The following is a 24,460-nucleotide window of genomic DNA, read 5'->3' on the forward strand; positions in this document are numbered from 1 at the left end:
CCATTTCCTTATTTTCTTTTTTCCTTGTTAAACTTAATATTATGTCTTTATGAAATCTCTTAGCAACATAAAAAGGAGCATAAACACAATTATGATTAAATGCAATATTTACCTATTATATCCTGGCGGATAAAACATTTTATTTAGTATGTTTCAATAAAATGTGCTTATTATTTGTAATTGTCCGCTCTTGACGCAAATAGAATGCACATGCCCACTGTAGCCACCAGAGGGCAGACAAGTAAAACAAAAGTACAGTTTGGGGATACTCTAGAAAAATAGACTAGAAGTACTAGAAGTAACACTAAATTAATAAATACGTTAAAAAACAACTTGTATAAAAATGATAGAACTTGTTCTAGTCCTTGTTATTTATAGAGAAATACATTGAATGTGTACATACTTATGAGAAGTTATGATAAAATGACTATGTTTTCATCTCCAAAGACCATGGTACAAATTCGTATTTTAAAACGGCTGGACAGTAATACAAAAACAACGTGACTCATAAAGGCCATTTAGCCCTACTGTAGCAGCTCAGTGGTTACACTGGACTTTAACTAGCAGAATAATCCACTTCTTTAAATTAGTTTCTAATTAACAATCATTTCAGTGATGAAAATAAGGCAAAGACACAGTGAGTTTTTGAGGAGATGCCTTGGGTGTTGGTTTTTAATAACTTAGAAAACATTTATGTTACAGCAATACTACAGTAACAGTACAACAGAGAAATGCAAGGAGCCACCTTCAGGTTCAGTGGAGCCCGTCTGATCGCACGGTGCTGGGTCGGAACATTTAAAAAGCAACAGATTTGCAACAGTGCCAACACAGAGGCACACCAGGTTCAGTGGGGCGTTGTGGGGCTGGGGGCATGAACACACACTCCTCTCTCCGTCCTGCTCTAACAGGTGGGGGGGAGTTCTCAGAGGGGTTCACTGATATCCAAATGCTGTCACAAACTCTCCACCATGAGAAAAACTAATGCGGTGTAACAAACTGAGTGTTGGTTCTGAATCTTCATTTAAAGCGTTTTTCTGAGTCTAAGTGAGCTCATCAATTATAAGAAATATTTGGGATGAAACAACGATGTGCTTCTGCATTAAGGAGGGTTTTCCAATACACTGTTTAAAATCTAGACATGTAGAGTGCCTTGCAAAAGTATTCACCCCCTTGGCTTTTTATCTATTTGGTTACATTACAACCTGTAATTGAAATGTTTTTTAATCTGAATTGTATGTGATGGATCTGCACAATATAATCTAAGTTGGTGAAGTGAAATGAGAAAAATATATATATATAAAAAGATTTTTTTAAATTAAAAACTGAACATTTGCATGTGCATATGTATTCACCCCTTTTGCTATGAAGCACATAAAAAGTTCTGGTGCAACCAATTACCTTCAGAAGCCACATAATTAGTGAAATGAAGTCCACCTGTGTGCAATCTAAGTGTCACATGATCTGTCAGTATAAACACAGCTGTAGACCGGGCAAGGAGGGCATTAATCAGAGAGGCAACAGAGAGACCAAAGGTAACCCTGAAGGAGCTGCAGAGTTCCACAGCAGAGACTGGAGTGTCTGTGCATAGGACCACAATAAGCCGTACACGCCATAGAGCTGGGCTTTATGGAAGAGTGGCCAGAAAAAAAATATTACTTAGTGTTAAAAATAAGAAGGCACGTTTTGAGTTTGCCAAAAGGCATGTGGCCGACTCCCTAAATGTATGGGGGAAGGTGCTCTGGTCAGATGAGACTAAAACTGAACTTTTCGGCCACCAAGGGAAACGCTATGTCTGGTGGAAACCCAACACATCCCAACACATCCCAAGAACACCATCCCCACAGTGAAACATGGTGTTGGCAGCATCATGCTGTGGGGATGTTTTTCAGCAGCAGGGACTGGGAAACTGGTCCGAGTGGAGGGAAAGATGGATGGTGCTAAATACAGGGATATTCTACTGCAAAACCTGTTTCAGTCTGCCTGTGACTTGAGACTGGGACGGAGGTTTACCTCCAGCAGGACAATGACCTGAAGCATACTGCTAAAGCAACACTCGATTGGTTTAACCAGAAGAATTTAAATGTGTTGGAATGGACTAGTGAAAGCCCAGACCTCAATCCAATTGAGAATCTCTGGTTTGACTTGAAGACTGCTGTTCACAAGCAGAAACCACCCATCATCAAGGAGCTGGAGAAGGTGGCTCTACAAAGTACTGACATTAGGGGGGTGAATAGTTCTGCACGCTGAAGTTTTCTGTTATTTGATGCTTTTTGTGGTTTGCTTCACAATAAATAAAAAAAACACATCTTCAAAGTTGTAGGCATGTTCTGTAAATGAAATTATGCAAACCCTCAAGCAATCCATTTTACTTCCAGGTTGTGAGGCAACAAAACGTGGGGGTGAATATTTTTGCAAGGGGATCTTCAGAATAACAGGTTATTAAAAAGGTAAACAGGTACAGAGTCCCTGTATGAACAGTATTTTATTTAAAGTATTTGGAGTTTCCCCAAAAGGAGGTCCCAAAACACCTGAGCATTCACAGGAAAGTACCTGAAAGAACATTCTGTCATTAAACCTCCCACCATCTGCACATTTATTTTAGTCAATTCCTCAAACCAACATTTCTCTGAGTGGGACAGCAGGGCCAGTCCGTTCCAGTTATCCCAGTTATTAAAGCAACAGTTCAACCTGCTTATGGAGCTTTGGGACGCTGAAAAGTTCTTCTCCACACATTCTGTAATTGTGACTCAAAGATAAACGTTTCTAAATCTGATATTATTGCAAAAATTGGCTGATCATATTCAGATATTTCCTCTCAATGTCTCCTAAATAAAAGCCGCTGATATAATCTGAGGAACAGACTTGATTTCTTTCAGTATGTTCTTCAAAGTTTGATAACCCAGTAAGCAGGCAGCAGTAATGTGCCCACTAACAAGTACATATCCTTTTTAAAAAGGAACGAAATCTGAAGAAAAAAAAACTCTCGTCTGAAGGTTTTCTTTTATGTACATCTCCAGTTTCAGGGAGACCTTTAAATCTTTTAGTTTTGGTCTGACGATTGACAAGTTTTTTCCCAGAGATGTTGAAAAGGTCTCCCTGATCAGATCGTTTCTGACGTCACTCTGCAAAGGGAATATTACTAAAATGGGATTCACCCCATCCTCCAACTGTATACCAGTGATGGTCCTCTGCCTTTGTTTAGACATGTCATTCAATTACTCTCTCACCGTTTGAATCTCTGCAGGTTTAAGGAGCATTGCTAAAGTACAACTGCATTTACCCAGAAAGCTCCAGAGATAGCAGGAGTCAACTTTAACTTGGATTACGATAACCAAATATAAATCACTGACTGTTGTTGTGTTGAAAGCAGTGCTTATTAGAATTAACATGTGGTAATAGAGGCTCCTGCTGAGGGAGCTCAGAGGATGGAGGACGAGTTGAGACCGTCTCTGTCCAACTGAAGAGGGACACATCCTACCGAGACTCAGCCTTTGAGGCAACTCATTCATGACATTTCTTGGGAATCTTGGGTCTAATGACATGTTTTTCAGTGATAGCACAAACTGAATTGTAGGATAGCTGAAGCATTATAAACCATTCAGTATCAGGAAGTTATTATCTGCACTATTTATCTGATCAAACTAGAATGCAGTGTGTATCTTCTGAAAAAAGGACTTTTGTTGCTTTTATTTTAAGAACAATTTATTGTCTGAACTTGATGTGTACTTTATTCTACTTGACCCATGTTTACTGACTTACACAACAAGTGTCTCCATGCTTTTTGTTTCAATTTCAGCCAATTTCAAATGATTTTATGCCTATTAAGATTTTGCTAATCACAAATATATATTTCTAAGTCTATTAAACAGGTAATGGAAACATGTTAATACAATATCTCCATGAAATTTAGAAATGTTTTTGCAGAAAGAAGTCAAACGTGAGGTGTTGAAGAGTGTGATGAATAATGTGACAGCAGTGGGAGTAATGGGTACTCCCACTGAACAGGATCAGAGATTGGACATCATCTGTTTTCAGCTCAACAAAACCTTTTTACTGACAGAAATAAAACATCAGCAGTGACAGCCTGCCCTCTGCAGGAGGTGACAGACCTCCAGGGTGAACCGCCCGTCTGTCCTCAACAGGTCAGAGTCATGTGACGGAATGTTCCATTCTGCCCAGCAGGGACCCGTCCTCCAGTCCATCAACACACACCTCCACTGTTCCACCAGAGAAATGTGGGACCCCAAAACTCCACATCTTAGATCTCTAAATATGTCTGGGCAGTTCATCTGTGTTATTCATCATGAGTACAGATATTGTGTTATATCTGGGATATCTTAATATCCTAATATTGTTGTCTTTTCCTGATTTAACGTCTGCATTACAGGAATGTGTTTTTCTAATTATTTTTCTTTACCCACTAAGTCGTTACATCACTGATGATTATTTATCAAAAATCTACAATATCGTTCCTATATCAATATGGTGTCAGGTATAAAATCAGATGTGTGACTCCACATGAAGGTGAGCAGTGTTCTGCAGAGTGAACAGGAGCAAAGCAGCGACACCCCCACACACCTCCTCTCCTTCATATAGAAAATATAACACTATCTTTAACAAGAGGACTAAGAGAACAGACATCTATTATCTTACAGCGTACAAGGCAGAGTCTGTACAGTGGACCGGCAGGGAGAGAGCAGGGTGGAGCAACACTCCAGCTGAACGAGCGGGGGGGTCAACAGAGGACTGAGGGGTCTGAATCCACTGCATCCAACAGTGTCTGACTGTGGGTGAGGGGGGTTAATGATGCCCGTTCAGGTGATCCTGGTCAACTTGAGTAAAGTGAAGTCATTGAATGAGGCGTTCATTATTTATACCCTAAAGCATGGAAACACAGGAGATATAAATACCAGCTCCTAGAATCCTCCTGGGGGGGGGGGGAGGTTCAGGTGTCCCAACAAACATGTTTGATTTCTTTGCTGTCCATATGTGCTTTTTAAGACATTTGGAGGGGCAGACAGTGACATATTGTTTTAAAACCATGTCAGAGCAGCAGCATTCTCTGAAGCATCGCTGCATGACGATCAGATCAGATGATGAGCAGTCCACAGTATAATGTGACACGCAGAGGAGGATCAACCACCCAATGTCTGACAATGCATGGTGTCAACGTGGTGTTACATTGTTGCAGTGTGATCTACTCTCTGTTGTATTTGCAGAACCTTCCCTGTTAGCCGCCGTGCTGTGCCAAACTCAGTGATGGAAGAAACAGGAAAATATGAACCTGGGCTGCAGCAACTATTTATTTAGTCCATAAAACCACAGAAAATAGTATAAAACACCTCACTGGCAGAGAACTTATAACAAGCTAAGACAAAGAAAAGCTAAAACCCTTCAGCAGGGAGAGGTCCCTCACTGAGTTCACCTCTGCAGAACGCATTTTGACTTCACCATTTGACAAGGAGCACCTGAACGCATCGTGAATGTTGCTGAAGATTTCATGTGGGGCGGGGGGGTTCAGTCTGACCCCTCATCAGTCCCTGCAAATAATGATTACTGCAGCTGCAGGTAAACAAAAGCTGCACAGCGTGAGCTTCATGAGGTTCTACCTTACCTCCAGTAGGATCCAACCAGCAGATAGTTAAGTATATCTTTCTGACAATCCAGGCAGAAAGATATACCCCCCCCTTATATAATTCAAACTGCCATCATGATGCTACTCTTTCCATGAACTGAATAAAATCCGGCACATCATCATATTTAGGAGTGTGCGTGTCACAACTACCCAACATACATTTTAAAACCTAGAGAAATAGAAGCAGCAGGATCTGCGTGGTCGGATCTTCTGGAAGTAAGAGAGGAGCGAGCCTCCCGCCCTCAGGAGCCCGAGTGTTGCTTCGGCTCTGACTCTGCTCTGGCTGCGGGTCGGCAAGTGCTATGAGAATGATGAAGTGCTTTAGTATGAGGTACCAACACATATTCCTGTGACCAGCCATACACACAGGAACTGCCGCCACTGACACAGGAAGTGCGGCCACTGACACAGGAAGTGCAGCCACTGACACAGGAAGTGCAGCCACTGACACAGGAAGTGCAGCCACTGACACAGGAAGTGCCTCCGGAGGCTGAAGGGGTGAGGATGAGTGTGAATGCGTACTCCTGAGTCTGGAGTACAGTGTGTGACGGTGAGAGCACTCTAACACTCTAATACAACCACGAGGAGGAGGAGCACAGGAGGGGGGAGGGGGTCGGGGGGGAGTCCAGGTCCACAGCTGTCTGTGGGTAAAAGGCGTGACACTTAAAAAAAACAAACAGAAAGCCTTATTCACAAACACGCCATCATGACTGCGGACTGTTCTGGACAGAGTTTGATGAGTCTGTCTGGCCCTCCTCCTCCCCCTTAGCCTCCTCCCCCTCCCCCTCCCCCTCTGGATGTGAGGGCCCGTTGTGGCTGCCTGGCTCTGCTCTGTCTCTGGGTGCAGCGGGACTATCAGCCCCCGGCTCCTCTGGGCCCTTGGGGGACCGATGTCTGTTTGAGGGAGACAGGCTCCGGCCCGTCCTCTTTTCCTTAGTGTCACTGTCGGCCCCCCCCTTCACCTCTGAACACTTCTTCACCTTCACCATCTCCACCATCTCCTCCTCCTCCTCCTCCCCTCTTTCTTCCTCTTCATCATCAGAGTCGATGCGGTTGAGTCTTTTGCGGACTGGACGATCCTCCTCTGATGAAGACTCAGACTCCTCAGAATCTTCCTCCTCCTCTTCGTCAGTAGAAGGTCTCCTCTTCTTCAGCATCTGGGCGAGGCGTTTGCGTCTCTGCTGGGACAGGATCTCCCTCCTCTTCCCCCGACCCATCTTCTCCAGGTCCTCCTCCTCCTCTCTGTCCTTCCTCTTCAGCCTCTTCCTCTTGTCTCTCTCCTTCTCCTTCTCTAACCGTTTCCTCTTCAGCCGCCTCCCTCGCTCCCGCTCATCCTCCTCCTCCTCCTCCTCCTCCTCCTCCTCGTCCTGGTTTTTCCTCGGCCTGCCTCTCGTCCTCTTCCTCAGGGGGTCTTCCTCCTCTCTTCTCCTCTTGTTCAGTCTTCGTCTCCTGTCCTCGTCATCCAGGTCTTCATAGTTATCGTCCTCTGAGTCTCTGGAAGATGGTGTGACTGAAAAATAAGGAGGCAGGGAGGAATAAAACTTCAGTAAACCTGCTGAAGGTCCATTTATCCTCCTGACATGATGAAGAACATGATGAAGAACATGAGCAGCCACAGATTTACTAGTCATCACTGGAGCCGTAGCTCTGCAGCTGAGGGATTACCCCAAAGTTTTATGTTGAAATGTATAGTAGGTGTCCCCAGCACATAGAAAATGCCGGATGCTAATCTGCACATGTTGGGCAGTTAGCACAGTTAGCATCTATTGGGTTGATTAGCATTAAGTAGCATATGCAACCAATAGCTTAAAAATGGCTTGGCCAACTTGGACAGTTTGGAGGTTATTGAATACATTTCAGTTTTAACCATGAAGAGGCCATATTTGTACTCATGGTTTGGCTGATTTTAAAGTTTTAGGGGTGTCACTACCCGATCTGTACCAGAAACCCGATCGGTTCTGCGCATGTGTGAACACTCATACTTATTAAAATAAACACGTTGTCTCTTGTTTTGGTGAGGCATACTACATTTACTCAGCTTTGGAAGAAGTAATCAGATCCTTTACGTCAGTAAAAGTACTCATGAGCAACATTTGACTAAAGATTTGTTAAAGACAAAGTGATCTCAAAAGGCTTTCCTAAACAAATCAAATGTTTATCTTTTTTAAATGATTTATTTTCCTTTCTTTCTTTTTCTTTGTCTATAATGCCTTCAGTTCGATAGTATTTTATTCTGTGTTTATTGGATGTTTGTGTTGAAACAGTCTTTTTTTCAAAAACGTTAATACTTTCTCAACAATGGCGTGAAACATTCTTTGTGAACATGCACAGAACTGATCGGGTTTCCTGTACAGATCAGGTAGTGACAAGGGGATTCCAAACTGCCATTATTGATCCTAAAGATGTCAGAAATGGATTCAGCATCCTCAATAACCTCGGAAACAAGACCAAAATTGTCCCTAATCGATCACGCAATTTTAGAGCTGTTTTCTGCATATACTAATGCTAATAATGCAACTTGTGCTAATTGTGCAAATTGCCCAACATATGCACAGGTTAGCATCGGGCACTTTCTCTGTGCTGAGGAACCCACTATAACATCAATCTTTGGGGTCCTCAACATGTCCGGGTTCCCAGGACTCTTTGAGCTGCTACTGCTGTGAGATGCTTCTGAGTGCAGAGTGTGTGAGAGGACTGACCGTCGCTGTAGTCGCTGGAAAGATGCTCCTTGCGGGGTCTGCCACGGGGTCTGACCCCCTTCTTGGCAGAGGCCTGGGAGGCGTCGGAGGACTCGGAAGTCTCGCGGTAGTTAACCTGCTGACGCTGCCCCCGCCTCAGGCCCCGCCTTTTTTTCTCCTCGTCGCTGTCAGTCATGTCGCTGAACTGATCGGAGCCTGGAGGGGAGAGAGGACCCTTACCGAAGAGTTTTATCTGAATATGTTCTTTCCCCTGCTGTGCATCATGGTTCAGATCTGAGGGCTTTATACTGCTGAGAACAACACCTTATTCTCAGGGATATTAATCACCTGCAGTCCCCTCAAACTTCTAAAAGCATTCGATTCAATTGAATGTTTTGCTTTAGATATGACACAGTGGCAGGGGCTTTCCATCCATCCTTTAAATATGTATTACAGCAGCTGTAACAGCACTATTTATTATAGATCTAATTAAACACAATCAGCCTTCTCTACTATTGTGTGTTGCAGCGTGGAGGCACTCACCCATTTCTTCTTCAGTCTCCTCCTCTTCCTCTGAGGAGCGTTTCCGTCGCCGTCTGAGCCGCTTCCTGCCCCGCCGCTGGGTCTTGCTGGGGCGGGGCTTTGGTGCCCCCCTCCCCGCCCGTTTAGAATGCGACCCAATGTCTAAGCTGCCTACATCGCTTCTGGCATCTTCCTCTTCCTCCTCGTCATCATCAGGCCCTGACCCACCAAACTCCTCTTCGTCTGAGCTGTGAGGAGGAAGAGGAGTAGAACAATAAGCAAACAAATGGAAGGAAATGTTGTGTGTGTGTGTGTGTGTGTGTGTGTGTGTGTGTGTGTGTGTGTGTGTGTGTTACCTGTTGCTGAGCATGAACTCGTCTTCACTCTCTGCTGCCGTGCTGTCGCTCTCCAGGTCGTTCAGTCTCCGCCTCTTCCTGTTCCTGGCAGAGTGAGCCTGGCCTCTGATTGGCCGCTGGCTCTCCTTCCCATCCTCTGATAGGATGGCTGTGAGGTTTCTGCCCCGCCCTGCTCCTACATCACAACAGTCCGGGTCAGAACAGATGGTTCAATTCAAGTCTGACTTTTCCATCATCTTAATGTGCAAAGATGTGTGTGTCACTATGAAGTTTAAAAATCAGTACACTAAAAAGAGAGAAGAGAAGAAAGACCCCACCTCAACCTATTCCCATTCAGTCCAGTGATTCACTGAGAGTGGATTTTGGTTTATGAAATCTAATTGGAGATACCAAAAGGTTCAACACCTACTATTTTTTTTTCTACAGGGATTTATTAAAATGACCGAGTTAGATTTATTAACCCACTTTCATTTTTTGGACAAACACTCCAGTAATCACTCTTCACCCACGTATAGCTCCTATAGGCCTCCCAGCACATCTGAACTGCGAGAGCAGGAGAGTATTCTTATATTGGATACTTTAAGGTGTGTCAGGTAATGGCGTGGTGTTGCTCCAGTTGACTGTAAGAACTGATTAACACTAATGCATCATTAATGCTGTCTGCTGAGGAAGAGGTGCCATGTTCAGATGCAGAAACTATAAAACCAAGCTTCAACCGTTAACACTTCATCGACATGCTCATAAAAGCTGCAGCCTAAGTGTAGGATTGATAATAAATGTTTAAACATTTTAATCGTAATAGATCTCAGATGCAACATCTTTCCAAAAGTGTTTTTTCTGTTTTAATGGTTAGTTTGATAACAGCCTCAAGAATTATATTGAGACATCGGATATGGAGGAAGGGGTCAATGCAACGGTTGAGACTGCATCCTACGAGGCTATGCTTAGTAGGATGAAAGGCATTGAAAATGCTGAAGATACTCCTTGGGAGCGTTTCTGGACACACATAAAGGCCGACAGAGACTGTTTTTAATTTGAATGTCACTTTTTATTTTCCATTGCTGACCTAATTCCTATTGTTATTATTTTACTTTTTCCAGGCCATGTCTGTTAATGTCAATGCCAGAACCTGGGGGAGAGGGATTCGTTTATGCAGTGTACCGCCAATGTTTCTTTGTTCTGAATGAAAATTAAAAACAAATTTGAATTACAAAAAAAACGATTTTAATCGTAACATATGAAAAGGTGTCCAGCAGTTAACCAGAGTTCATAACTTCACCACAGCATCAAGCAGCCACACACTCACCTCCACAGAGGTCCCTGATGTCCTCATCTATAGCCTCATCGATGGCATCATCAAAATCATCAAACCTGCAACACACACACACACACACACACACACACACACACACACACACACACACACACACACACACACACACACACACACACACACACACACACACACACACACACACACACACACACACACACACACACACACGCACACGCAGCAGTATTAAGTCATCACATATTTCTTGTGTGGAAAGTTATAGTTGCAATGCAATAAATGCAAACAAAAGAGGTACAAATATACTTTTTATCTGCCCCATTTCTAAAAATGTTTTAAACACATTGCAGGTGTTTTACTGCTTGGAAAATGAAAGGGATTTCTGACTGGATTTCAAAGGTTTCTGAGGCAATGTCTATTAAAATATTGCCTGTCGGACAGCAGTGTTTCCCTTAGGAAACTGTCTCCATATGTGCTGTAGACTGGTGGATATGCAACAAATGATAGCTATTGGTCAGCTGTAATTGGTCGTTTTTGGTCACGTGTGGTGCCACAACATGGAGAATTGATGGTATGTGCCCCACGACGGTGATGCCTTCACATTTGAGCACGTTGCTTCTGCATTGGCCACAGCAATATCTTTCGGTGAGACAGTGAATGCAACATAACCCCCCGGGCCAGCACACCCACCTGTAGCTGATGTGCTTCCTGGTTCTGGTGGATCTCCTCCCCAGATTTTTGCTCTTTTTGGGATCTTTTTTCTTGGTGGTCTTCTCCTCTTCCACCTCGTCCCCCTCCTGAGTCAGGAAAGGTTTTATTTAGCTCTGTTTAATAAGGGCTCATATACATTTAACATCCAACAGATGCCCAACATGTCAGGTTCAGTTTGTTGTCAGAGACTAGACTGTCTCATCACGCAGTGGAAATTAATAACTGCAAATTCAGAATGTTAGCAACTCCAAATGTAATCTTCATATTTCTATTTTAGTGTCAAATATTGAACATTACACAGGATGGCATGATGGACGTTAGATTACTCACAGGGATGATGTTCTCCACACTGATCCCCACGTACACCAGACGCTCCCTCCTGGACACACAGGGAGACACACCGCACCATGTTCACTTTCATAACTATAATAAACAGGATTTCATTTTACATTCTGTTTTGTTTATCCTATTCTATTTACATGTATATAGAGTCCTGCATTGATTTGTTACTTTAACATTCTCTGCAACTCTCTTTCTCTTGACATAGAGTTTACTTCTTCTGCAGGACTTCAGTCAGTCTTGCAACCTAATCTTGCACTATTTCATTCTACTAGCTTTCTTCTTGCACTATTTGTATTGCTTTTTAAATGTGTTTAATTGTTTTATGTCTTTTATATATCATGTTGCATTGCTGGAGGAGCCTTTAGATTACACTGTAGCTACTGTGCATCTGACGCCAAAGCCTTTGAACAGCTAATTTTCAAAAAGATAACCATATTGTGTGTGTGTGTACCTCCTCTCTGCTCTCTCTCTTTTCTTCAGAGCACTGTCCAGGTTCAGCAGCTGCTCCTCCAGTTTCTCACACAGCAGCTTCTGCAGGGAGGTAAACAAATAAAAACAAATCAAAGCTTGGGAAACTTCTTATTTGTTAGTGAACATCAACACTAAATACCACTGAAATTTGTTACAAAGCTGACATTGAATGTCTGTTCAGAATATGATTTGGTTGTTTTATTTGATGAAAATGTAGTGCCTTAGCCTACTAATTTCTGTTTACATTTTCATTTATAAATAAATGAAAAGGGTTATACGTATGTGTATTGACATGTCGTCTTGTTCCGTCACCACTAAGTTACAAGAAGAGTACATTCAGTGTCAGTTATTCGTTAAGTTGTCATATTTCCTGTTTTAGAAGTCCTTGAACTTCACATTTGTATTGGTTGGTAGAGGTGTCAGTTGTATAGCGAACAAATCAGAGTTCATTGTTCTAACCTACCGGGTTTGAGAAGAGGGGGGACTTAGGTCGGAGAAGCGCGAAAGGAGAAAGAGGCAAAGTACGGAGAAGTTAAGACCAGAGGAAAACGTCTTTATTTATTTTGGGTTACTAATGTTAAAATAAGCTAGAATTACTGTTGTGTGTTCGAGTGCCTTGGAGAAGAGCGTGGAACCCATTTGGTGACAAACTCACAAGACTATGCAAAACTGCGAGACTGTACGCTAACTGTAGCAACGGCTAAGTTAGCCTCAGGTCTAGCTGCGTTGTCCGGAGTCCGGGTTTATCGTTTTAGTAGTTGAACAGTATAGACGTAATCTTAAAGATGAACTGAACTGGAATTTGAAGTAAAGCTGATATAACAGATGTATTTTATCTGTTATTGTTGGTGGAATGATTAAAATGACTGAATTTGTTAAAAGGGATAAAATGGTATGGTAAAAGTGTTGTTTTTGTTACATGGGCACCGCCATGTTGGATTTCAACAATCGGCTACGTCACTGGCATGGTAAACTACTCTGTGGCTAACTAACACTAGCAGCACAGCCATATATTCTGAGGTGATTAGACTAGCGGACATGTCGGCGGAAAACCAAATCAGCAGGGTTAGAGGGGGGTCGTACTGCATTGCCCCTGGCTGCAGTTACAAACTGTATACAGCTAAGGCAGCTGGCAGCAGTAGCCTATACATTTTCATAGGTTACCTTTAAACCACAAACCAGCCCTTAATTCATGGCTTATTACCAGAGAGTGTCCTACCATGCCAGTGACGTCATCAAAATTGGCAGCGTTCTAGTATTAAGAAACGCAATTTTTTTTAAACATTTTTTTGTAATTGTCATATCCAACACTTTGTCAGTGTTGATTATTATCGGTTCAGTTAATCTTTAAGAGACTCGTGTGCCTGCCTGCTGCCGGTTGACAGAAGAAGGACATCGAGCCAACAGGAGGACTACGCGGGATTGTTTCATCGGGGAGATACGTCTATGGATCGGCCGTATGGAGGGAATATGAGCTCCATCTAGCGCACCAACAAGGGTACCATAACTGACTAAAATCCCGGGTACTTTTATTTCTTTTGTTTTGAACCGAGTAATGGAATATGTGTTGTTGTTATTAAGTTGGCATGTTGTTAAAGTAAAGTGTGTACAGATTGACAATCATTTCAGGTACAGTTCGGGTATTTCTGTTAATGGAATATTTCTCTGATGGTAATCAGAGTGGGGGCTCTAGAGCTGATATTTGGAGTTGCATGGGAGATTTATTATTTTGCAGTATAGCTACGGTCTATCGCCGTGCTACCTGAGGGCTTTTAGTGACCAAAGTGAGAACCCTAGATAGGAGAACTTATAGTAGATCCCACCACAGCTCCTCCCATGCTCGTAGTACTGTCCTGGTTTACTTAACCTGTCCTGAGCTAAGTGGTTGGGAGGGCTACAAAAATATTTCCTCATTGATCACAAAGCAGGAAATATCTGAGCAGGTTGTTTGAATTTGTTAAATTCATTTCAACATATCTAATACAGAGGAGTGTAGTGAGGTCTTGTGTTGTATTGTTACGGTACTCCGGTGTGTGGGTGTGTGTGTGTACTGTACTGTACTGTACTGTATGGTAAACCGAAAAATGAAAGTAAAACTATCAGTTCTTAGTCCAACCCTCAACAACTTAAATACATACTTAAGTTTTTACTAGAACATCTTTAAGTGCTTTAATGTTCAAAGAACTTTTCTCAGTCTGAATTTACCAGTGTCCCCCCTCTGTTTGAAGAGCTCTGTTTAAGCGTGTCACCCAAAAACAGCCCGCTCTGATTGGTCGGTGTTTGCAGGTGTGTGTATCTGTGCACTCTGCTGTCACTGTGATGTCACTCCCCAGCTGTACATACACACTTTCATACATGTGGTGCAGTGACATCACAACCTTATGGGAGTCAGGACAGTTTGTTTAGAGGCTCAGGGTCTTGATACGGGCTGTGAGAGTCTATCCATGGATGGAACATTTTAACTTTCCCGGTATTCACATGATCGATCATCAAAAACAGCAGAGAAATCTAACTCGCTACACCATGGGACCCTAAAGACATTGCTAACCACACTGCAGGATTTTTGATATTTTTGGTTTGATATGAGCCCGGTTACCCACACCCACCCACCCACCCACACAGCTTACATGTTGGCAGGGTGGACAGAACCACTGTCCGTCTGGAATCAACATGAGAGGTGGCCGCAGACAGGCGGTGTGGTACCCACTGTCACAGGAGTCACATAGCAGGATCTGAGGACACACACACACACAGTAAAATCCTTCAGGGACAACTCTTTGCATTGATATAAACTGCTCTTAACACTATGATGGGTAAATGATGTGGCTCCATTTCACTGTGGGAGAAAAGTGATCGTGGATTGGATTCAAATTGGATTTTAAGTCATTTAAATTTCCTATTTCACTTTATTGGAAAACATGGCCTAATAATACTGGAGCCAGTGCAGGAGGTATCCTCCGATAAAACCCTTCACCAGTCTGCAGAGATGTAGAGACTGCTTGGATCCATCATCATGTATCAATAAAAAGATTCCTGTTGTCTGCTGCCTCTGCCTAATGCTAATCGTTATGGTTCGGGCTTCCATGTTGGTCTACTTTAGAGAAGGGGATTTGTAATTACAGGCCCCTTGGGTATTTATGTTCTTATTTATTTATTTTTTAATATTTGTATTCTTAAATATAGGTTGATGCCATTTCACTAAGTTTTCTCTATGCAGAGCACAGGGCCCTCACTAGCGAGCGCTCTGACACGCTGTGGCCCTCACCAGCTCCGGGTGGTTGGGCAGGCCGCAGTGACTGCAGGCGTCCTCACTCGGGATCTCCTCTGATTTAAAGGATTCTTCAGAATCACTCCCTTCTTCACTCTCCCCCTCTCCTCGTTTCCTCCCTCTGTCCTCCACCTCCTCTCCCTCGTTCAGTTTGCGTTTCTTAACACGAATGTTGGACCAGCGGGGGCGCCGGTGCCTCCGTTTACCCTGAACACGAGACAGATGATTACACAAATGAAAAACAGAGCAGAGGAAATGTTCATTCTCACAGCACATGTTGAGTAATAATTACCCGTCGTTTCCTTATTTGCCCAACAGGTTCTGTTTTTCCGTCTTTCTTTGACGTTACGCTCCGCTCCTCTTCATCTTCCTCCTCTTCCTCCTCCTCCCCCTCTTCCTCTCTCGTTCTGTTAGCGAGTGCCTGTTTTTTTTTAGGTTTCTTTCTCTGGCTCTCAGAAGCCTTCGAGCTTGGCCTGCAGTTTGGCAAAGCAGATGATCTTCAAGAAGAAAAGTATAGATGGGACTGAATTTATTGTCAAAATCACACAAAACAAAACAAATAGCAAATTCATTCTGGAGATTTAAAAAGGGATCGCTAGGGACCGGAATGAGCTTCATAAAAATCATGGCAAAACATTGATTTATCCGCTCTCAGTATGTGTGGGGTAGGCATGGGACGAGCTTATGGAATACAAACACGTTACATTGTGTTCAATAGATACTCTATCATACCTACTTTTCGTGTAAAACCGTTTTTACATTTAAAGGTCCCCTATTATGCAAAATGCACTTTTTGCTGTCTTTTATACATAAATATGTGTCCCCGGTGTGTAAGGAGACTCACAAAGTGTCAGAAAATACAACTCTCTCTCTTTTCCTCCTTACCCACATCTTTAACAACAGGGGTACAAACGCGCTGATCCAGATTTGCTGTCCTTATGAATTAATAAGGAAAATATGGGCTGGCTTTACATTAAACTTCTGGCAACGTCCCCCCACCCCCCACGTGACACGTCCCAAACTATCTTCCCCCATATAGAGTCGGGGAGCTGAAACCCCTCCCCAGCTGTTCTGGAAGTATTATGTTCTGTGTTTACATTAGCAGGCATCGCTAACACTCAGAGCTAACGCTGTACTGTAGACTGTGTGTAATATAAAGGTCCTGTCCTTGTGGTAAACTGAGAGAGAGACGTTTGAGCTCCATACTGTTTCAGAAATAATGCTGGATGTGGTTTGGAACATAATATGGCGTTTAATCACAGCAGCGTTTAGCTGAGTTTCTCCTGGTAGAAAACTCTCTTCAGAGGAGAGATCATGACGCTCCAAAGGGGCGTGGCCAGCAGCAGCTCCAAAGGGGCGTGGCCAGCAGCTCCAAGGGGGCGTGGCCAGCAGCTCCAAGGGGGCGTGGCCAGCAGCTAGTTAATTTAAAGCTACAGTCACAGAATCAGCACTTAATAGATTGTTCAAATATAGCATAATAGGGGACATTTAAAGAAAAGTTACAAAAATAAAGTATAGTAAGTATGCTATATTATATTTATAGATCTAAAAAGACAGGGCATGAGGTTCATCAGCTCAGACCCGGTGCCCCTCTATCAAACTCACTCTTCTGGATGTTATTGAACATGTACCTGCAAATCCTGGAGGATCTCCTGAGCATCCTCCCTTCATCTTGCACCTCCTCCTCCCTCTCTTTCTGCCCCTCCTTTCCCCCTTTCTTTAACTTGCTCCTCCTATGGGGGGGGATCTTGATCTTCAGCCTGATTCCTTCCTTCTGGAGCTCAGAGGAGGCTTCCTCCAGGGGACCCTGCCTCTCCCCTGATCCCAGCCCGGCGTCCTTCACCCTGACCTGGGCAGCCGACCCACCATTGACCCCCCCTCCCTGCTGCTCCTTATTCTCCTCCTGGTCAACTGTTCTCAGAGTTTGAGAGGTGCCCTCGGATTCTGCCTCCACCTTTCCTGTGCTTTTATTTTTTTCAAGGTCATCTTTACTTCCTTCTTCTTCCACAGGGCGTCCAGACACACTCCCCCTCTCCTCCCTCTCCTCCAGGTTCTCCTCCCTCTGTTGACTGCTGGGTCCAGTCTTCCTCTCACTCTCTAGCTGCTCCTCTGTGATTGTGTGACCCTGGTCCTCAGTCTGTCTGTGAGAGTCCACTGAGGGCTGGGGCAGTGGAGAGAAGGTCTCTGTAGCGTCAGGCAGAGGATCAGATCTCAGGGGGGGCAGCGGCTGCTTCCTGGTGGTTTGAGCGTCCATGGCTGCAGGAGGAGGAAGAGGAGGGGCGCTGGCTGCTGCTGTTACCGTCTCACCCTCAGCGGCATCCTTCCTCACCAGCACCGACTGCCGGCTCATCTCCCTGTCCTCACCCCCCCGCTGGTCTAAACTGGGCCCGTTTACTTCCTGCTGCTCCGCCCCGGGGGCTCTGTGGCGCTCCAGCGGGCTGCGGATGACTCCTACATGACCTATGACCCCTATGACTCCGTTGTGACCCTCTTTGTGGGGCGGGGGCAGAGGTGCCCTCCCGTTGCTCAGTTCTTGCCTTGATGCAGTGACCACGAGGTGCTGCTGTGAGGGGGGGGGGGCAGCAAGGGGTGCTGCGGAGCCTGGCAGTTTGCCCTCCTTGGCCTGGATGACGGAGGGGTTGCACACGATGATGCTGCTGCTGTTGTTCAGGTGGTTGCTGCGGAAGCTCTCGGCCATCTTCAGCTCCCTCTTCTTCAGAGGGATCTTGGCCTGCTCGCTGCGGGCGACCACAGCCCGCTCAACTTCCTCTTCCTTGTTCACTTCCTGCTTTGTAACAGTCGCACCTGGTGCCATGACAACCGACACAGCGTTTTTGGGATTGTCAGGCTCCCTGGATTCTGACTTGATGACGGGGGTTATGGTGCTCACGCGGTTGTCAAAGACAGGCGAGGAAACGTGTTTCGTCTTCTCTTCCTTCAGCTCGGTGCTGCCCAGCGTGGCGTGCTCCAGCTTCACCTCTGCACAGAGAAGACAACACATGAAGACATGTAGCTAGGGAGGGACAGAGGGGTACAGCAGATCAGGGGACAGCAACACAACAGGACAAACCAGTAGAGCTGTTGTAAGTGACTCTGTATTTCTCATGAAGCAAAGCATGCAGTTAGACTTTATCCAGGTACCTGCTGTTAGGAGTGGCTCTGCCTTTACAAGGTCCCCCACCCCACTGTCAGTGTGTTCCTCTGGGGTCTTGGTGCTTCCAACAGCCTCGCCGCCTAAATTGTACACACACACACACACACACACACACACACACACACACACACACACACACACACACACACACACACACACACACACACACACACACACACACACACACACACACACACACACACACACACACACACACACACACACACACACACACACACACAATTTTAATTTCAGATCCTTATCACTCTTGGTATTTTGTTTATCTTTGGCCCTTGAATCAGTTGTTATTTTTGTTTCTCATCTTTGGATTACATCAGAATTCCCTGTCTAAATGTGATCTCAGTACCTGGAGGAGGTCCTGTTTTTAGCTTGGTTTGTTTATCCATCTGTCCGCAGGGTTATGAAGAAACTACAATATGTAACTAAAACAATATACCATGTTGTTCCCCTGAATAACATGGCAGCTACACACATTCATTTAACTTGAACTCTTAGCTGCTGTACCACCGGACATCTCAACAGAGTTTTGGCTAACATGAAGGAAAGAGGATGATGAAAAAGCCTTTTGGTTTGAACAAACACTTGATATATTCTCTCTCAGTAACAGTTTCAGAACTTTAGAAAACGTCCATCAGTGATGAGTTTTCCATCCATAATAAGACTCCTATGATCTACACAAGCAATGTCTCCTCATTCACCAAACTCACCTTCTCCTGTCTGTGTGGGGCTTGCCCTCCTATCCAGGTTCTGGTTCTGGTCCTGGTCCTGACTCTGTTTGGGTTCAACCTGGCCCTTTAGCAGTTCCAAAGCCTCCGCCAGGTCGTTACGATTCCTGAGAACACAGTTTGGACAAGCGGCTCAAAAAAGATGGCAGCAGTATCTGACAGAGTTGTTGGGGCACCGATAAGAGAGGAGCCTTAAAGGAATATTTCACATTAGCAGAGCAGAATACTTCACCAACTTCAGACTTCACTACTGCTCCTAATACTAGGATGGATCAAATGCAGAGGTGGGAAGTAGTGGAGTACAAATACTTCGTCACTGTACGTACATTTTTCTGGTATGAGTACTTTACTCCAGGACTTACTTTTCTGACGACTTTCTACTTTTACTTCTTACATTTTTAACACAAATACCTGTACTTTCTACTTCTTACATTTTCAAAACAGGCTGGTTACTTTAGTTTGAATCTGCGTTTGGTGGCTTGATCATTATTATTTAGAGTCATTGTGTGCCTATTGATTTTAACATGATCTGTGTGCCAATCATTTCCTGGCTCTAAAGAAGAGGGACCCCCCCCCCCCCACACACACACACAGTTAATTACTTGTTTCTACAAGTGTAAATAAAGGTGAAGTTATAACTCACCTCAGTTCTGTTTTTTTAAAAGCATTATCATAATAATGTTTGTGTTGTTTCCAGGGAAGCGGTAGAGTCACCCTAGAATCTACAATGCAGCCTCAGCGTTTTTGTCCCTGTCCCCACGCTGGTGTTCTTTGCTTGTGTTCTATATTGCGGTTGTTCACCGTTGAAAAATTCATTATCTAACAATGACATTATTACAATTTGAATTGGAAGGTCCTTGATGTTCTATTAATATAAAGTGAGGTCCATTTAACAGTTACTCTATAAACAGTTGGTAGTTATTAGTACATTTCGAAGCCAATATTTCTTCACTTTTTTACTTCAGTAAAGAAGTTTAGTCAGCCGTTCTACTTTTACTAGAGTATTTTTAAACACGAGTATCTGTACTTTTGCTTGAGTAAAGGATGTATGGACTTTTGCCATCTCCGGTCAAATTCAGAATGTAAATGTCCTTCTGTGGGACCATTAAGGGTATATTCTATTCTAAATTACACATTTCACATAAAGGACTGTAATTTTTCTTCCTCTCCAAGAATCTAGAAATGGATAAAGTTGATGAATGCAAGTAAATGGTTGCCTTAAACATCAAGAGAATTAGAGTTTATGTGGAAGCTTCTTCTAAAGTAGCTTGTGAGTGAGCATACAACTGGATGAATGAGACTTGGATTTTACAGCACAAGTTGTGGGAGAACTTGTAAACAGATACAGAAATAGGAAAAAGTAAGAATAGATGTGTGTGCAGCCTGAGACACATGGAGAACAGTAATACCTGACGATGCACTTCCAGGTGGAGCCGTCCAGGTCGTCCTGCTCCTCCGTGTACAGACGGATGTTCTGCTCGGGGTCCAGCTGCAGCCAGTACATCAGGCCCTGCTGGTCCCGACCGATCGGCTGGAGGCGCATCTTCTCTGGGTCCTCCTCATTAATCGCCATCTTGAACTTCAGGTTGTCATCAAACTGACACTCACAGAGATACTGATGGAGGGAAGGAGGAGGAGATCAGTGTGGTACTGCATTGAATGCAGATGTTTAACTCTTTTAGTTACACTAAAAACAGAGCATACTTTCAGGATGCATGACTTGCACTCCATGGACATCTCCTGGTAGCCCTTCTGTTCCAGCTCCCAGGCCCAGGTGCTGTTCAACTCCTGGCACACCTACAGGAACACAGGGTTAGGATACAGGGCGGAAGTGGAGATCAGTTTCATCTCTCATATGTCTCCATCTGTGGACCACTGCGGCAAGGCCCTACAGTTAGGAGGGGTTCACTTCACTTACACATTTGTTATCTTCCTATAGTAACTGCAACCCTTTTCCACAAACAAACACTCTATCTTTCCTACACAACTGCTGTTGGTGTAGGACGGGTCAAAGTTAAGGAAACTTCAGGTGGCCGGACACGTGTCCCTGAGAGGGATGGCTCTGATGTTTTGAAGTGGGGTTGAATGAGGAACTTCTCCATAGTGAGTTTATTACACACAGAAAATGTTGGTCAGCAGGCTCCTCTCAGGTGAAGCAGAACGGGTACAGGGTTCTACAGTCATGTTATTTTTTCAAAGGCAAGCTTATGAGCTGAAGTGCAAGTGGGCCTTTCAATTACCCTGGAAACGGGAGTGTGTGGGGTGATGTGAAAGGAACTGAGCAAAACACCAGATGTAAATACCTGGAAGAGAAATTTGTGTAACTTAGTCTTTGATTAACCGCTACTAAAGAAATCTGTCCAAAAGGGAGGTCTAAAGGTAAGTGAAACAGTGAAATATTCTAAATATAGCTAACCAAGTTCAAAAGTGAAGAGATGAGCACATCAACGCACAACTATTTTTTTACTTTCACTTAAGTACAATAATAATATATATATATATATATATATATATATATGTTACTCAAGCCAATAATCTGAGTACTTCTTTCACCGTGCTGATGGCAGGTTACTGTAGCTAATCTCTGACTGACGATATTTACCTACTTCAAAACATCCCAGCTACCCCTTTAAGATGCAGCGCTCCTGCATCCAGAGACAGCTGCACACACACACACACACACACACACACCTTAGCCAGGTATTTCTCCCAGCGGTCAGTGGTCACAGACCTCCCCAGTTTTCTGAGCAGCTTCACATGGAGCTCCACCAGGGGTTTAGGAACTGGAAAACACACAGGAGGATTAGAAACATAACACTGTGCATATCATTTAGGTATTATGTAAAACAACCAAGATTTCATCTTTAACTTGGCTCCAGATTTAACATACTTCTTATGATGAAATCTGATATGCAACAACAGATTGAACAGTAACACTTAACCCTAACATCTGGATGTTTATTGTACATTTATTCCAGCAGTTGTTGGAAAACAGTAATCCACTGATGAATGAATACAAAGGAAATGGACATACTGTATGATTCCTATCATGGCAGTGAAATGTGTTCTTCTTACAGGCTCAAAGCCCTCATGTCGTACTGTAATCTTTGAGCGATTATCAGCCAGTATATCAGTGCTTTGATAAGCAATACAAACAGACACACTTGTCTAGGTGTTCTCTGCACAGACACTGTCTTTATTTACTTGTTGTGCATTGTAAGTATTATTTACATACCTGGTGGCTCATGAGTGTGATGCTGGGTCAACAGAGGTTTACTGTACACAGGCTCTCACGGCTAAATGTTTCATTTCCAGGTAAACATTTATCCCATGTACACTGAGGCTAGTTTTGTTCCAATTAATGCAAATATTATGTAATTGTATTATAAAATGATCATTGTCCAGGTAACAATAAATCAACCCTTCAGGGTAATTTGGGTAACTCTTTAAATAATGCCATCTAAAATTATTTATCCAAAATAAATGTTTTCAGAAATATTTTTTTCCTGGGGAATGATTTATTGATAAGATGAAATTCCTAAAGAAAAAGTCTAAAGAAAGCCTGACGTTAACAGGAACATCCTCTCTTTAACCTGCTCTCTACTCTGCTGAGATATGTCTCAGATTTGGGGATTGATTCAGTGACAATTCATTTTAGAAGATCCATCACACCTCACGCCATTCATTTGTCTTCATTTTTTATTTTTGCTTTCTGCTATATATTTTTCTTCTTATTCAAGATGTAGGAAATAGTTGTGTGCTAAAAACAGTACACAACTGTAAACACTTTCCTGTCTTGAAAAAACACAACTGGCATTTATTACCACGTTACTAGCTAGGATCACAGCCTTGGAGCATTGCATCAACATCCTCACTGAAACCATCTGTGTGGTCTGCGTGAGACTATTAGGAGCCCGTGCATTTACAGGACATTCCAGTTCTCTCTGTAACACACATTTTCTACGTTTAAAAACAAAGAAAAACAATACAGTGTCAGAAAAAACGCAGTTAATCAAACCACGGTCTGGAATGGATGGTGATTATTGTAGCTAACTAAATTATGTTAGCAACTATGTCTGACTTCATGCTGTAACGTTAGGGACAGTGAGGGCTTACGTTAAGCAAAAATAACTAACGGTAACTGAAAACTGTCCCGCTGTGAAGGCTATCACGGTTTGTAAAGACACAGACATCTCAGCTACACGCCTCAGGCATGTCTGTCTTATCCACAATCACCTACTAAGTTAACTGAAAGGCTCTGTTTCGTACTTTTGCTAAAAGTTGACGAACTCATCAATGCTAACTAGTTAGCCAGTAGCCAATCCCCACTGCGCATGCGCACACTTGACAGCCTCTACCAATGCCTCACAAATAACATCCCCTGTGTTCAGCTGAGATCAGTGGCTCCGTTCTGACAGCCGTCTAAAGGACATATCCAAGAGAAGAAGTATCACCACCAGCAAAATAACGACGATCCAGTCAGAATGCCTGTGGGGCAAGGCCGGGGGAAAATAACACCTGACAACCCTCCGCAGCTAGCTCTGTCTGTGTGTGGTCACTAGGCAGTGCTGCATCATGGCTCCCACACCGAGTCCAGCGTTTACTGATCAATAGACAACATTATCGACGATCTGTCACTTGACTCCAACTAAACTCAAAGGGATAGCTAGCAAAACAGTTTTACTCCCGCCTGTATCCCTGACTGTAGCACAACATAGCCCTGAGTGTTAGGAATTTGGGTCGGGTTAGCTGTGTGTTAGCAGTCTGTGTTTTCTCTGTCCATATATTTATTCAGAAACTTGGTCAAAAACGGGTTCTCTTTCGAGGAAACTGAGTCTGACCCGGGCCAAAAGGTGCCACAGAGCGTAGCTGCTTGCTGATCTTATGGTGCCCTGATTGGCGGGGGGGGGGGGGGGGGCACCATCTACATTTTCCACATCCTCCTCATCACGGTGGTGATGGTGATGGTGGTGGACCCCTTCTCTTTCGGTTTCAAGTGTCGCAGCTTTCTACCACTACTTCGCCCCACCACTGCCACCACTACCACCGATCTCTCACCTGTCGTTGTGTCCCGCAGATACCGCTCCATCTGTGGGAAAGTCATCTCGGGCAGATCCAGCACTGCTCCGTACCGCTCCAGGAACGAACAGACCTCCGCGAAGCTCGGGCAGAGCTGCGGGCCGGAGCTTCTCAGCAGCACCGGAGCAGCCATCTTTCCAGGCGGAGAGAAACAGGAGGGGAGGGCTCGCTGCTGGGATGCGACTGTGTGCGAATGAAATGAATGGA

The 24,460-nt window shown here is 43.9% G+C and overlaps 1 protein-coding gene across 2 annotated transcripts; it reads right to left on the reverse strand.

Moving 5' to 3' along the window:
- Positions 1-648: 648 nt before the first annotated feature.
- Positions 649-24,432, reverse strand: rsf1a (remodeling and spacing factor 1a). 2 transcript variants are annotated; one of them, XM_063906782.1, is made up of 18 exons: positions 24,233-24,432; positions 21,866-21,957; positions 20,879-20,971; positions 20,584-20,789; positions 19,157-19,281; positions 18,416-18,508; positions 16,906-18,253; positions 15,567-15,747; positions 15,272-15,481; positions 14,634-14,738; positions 11,987-12,066; positions 11,524-11,572; positions 11,173-11,279; positions 10,498-10,562; positions 9,192-9,366; positions 8,857-9,083; positions 8,335-8,529; positions 649-7,145 (listed from the first exon to the last, which is right to left on the reverse strand). In XM_063906782.1, the coding sequence occupies exons 1-18, from the start codon at positions 24,384-24,386 to the stop codon at positions 6,340-6,342; spliced, it is 4,311 nt and encodes a 1,436-aa protein (XP_063762852.1). In that variant the 5' UTR covers positions 24,387-24,432; the 3' UTR covers positions 649-6,339. The 2 variants fall into 2 exon arrangements, with proteins under 2 accessions (XP_063762852.1, XP_063762849.1); XM_063906779.1 differs by having other exon boundaries at positions 15,567-15,771.
- Between the last annotated feature and the right edge of the window lie 28 nt (positions 24,433-24,460).

Source organism: Eleginops maclovinus, chromosome 18 (assembly GCF_036324505.1).
Source record: "Eleginops maclovinus isolate JMC-PN-2008 ecotype Puerto Natales chromosome 18, JC_Emac_rtc_rv5, whole genome shotgun sequence".
NCBI lineage: Eukaryota > Metazoa > Chordata > Actinopteri > Perciformes > Eleginopidae > Eleginops > Eleginops maclovinus.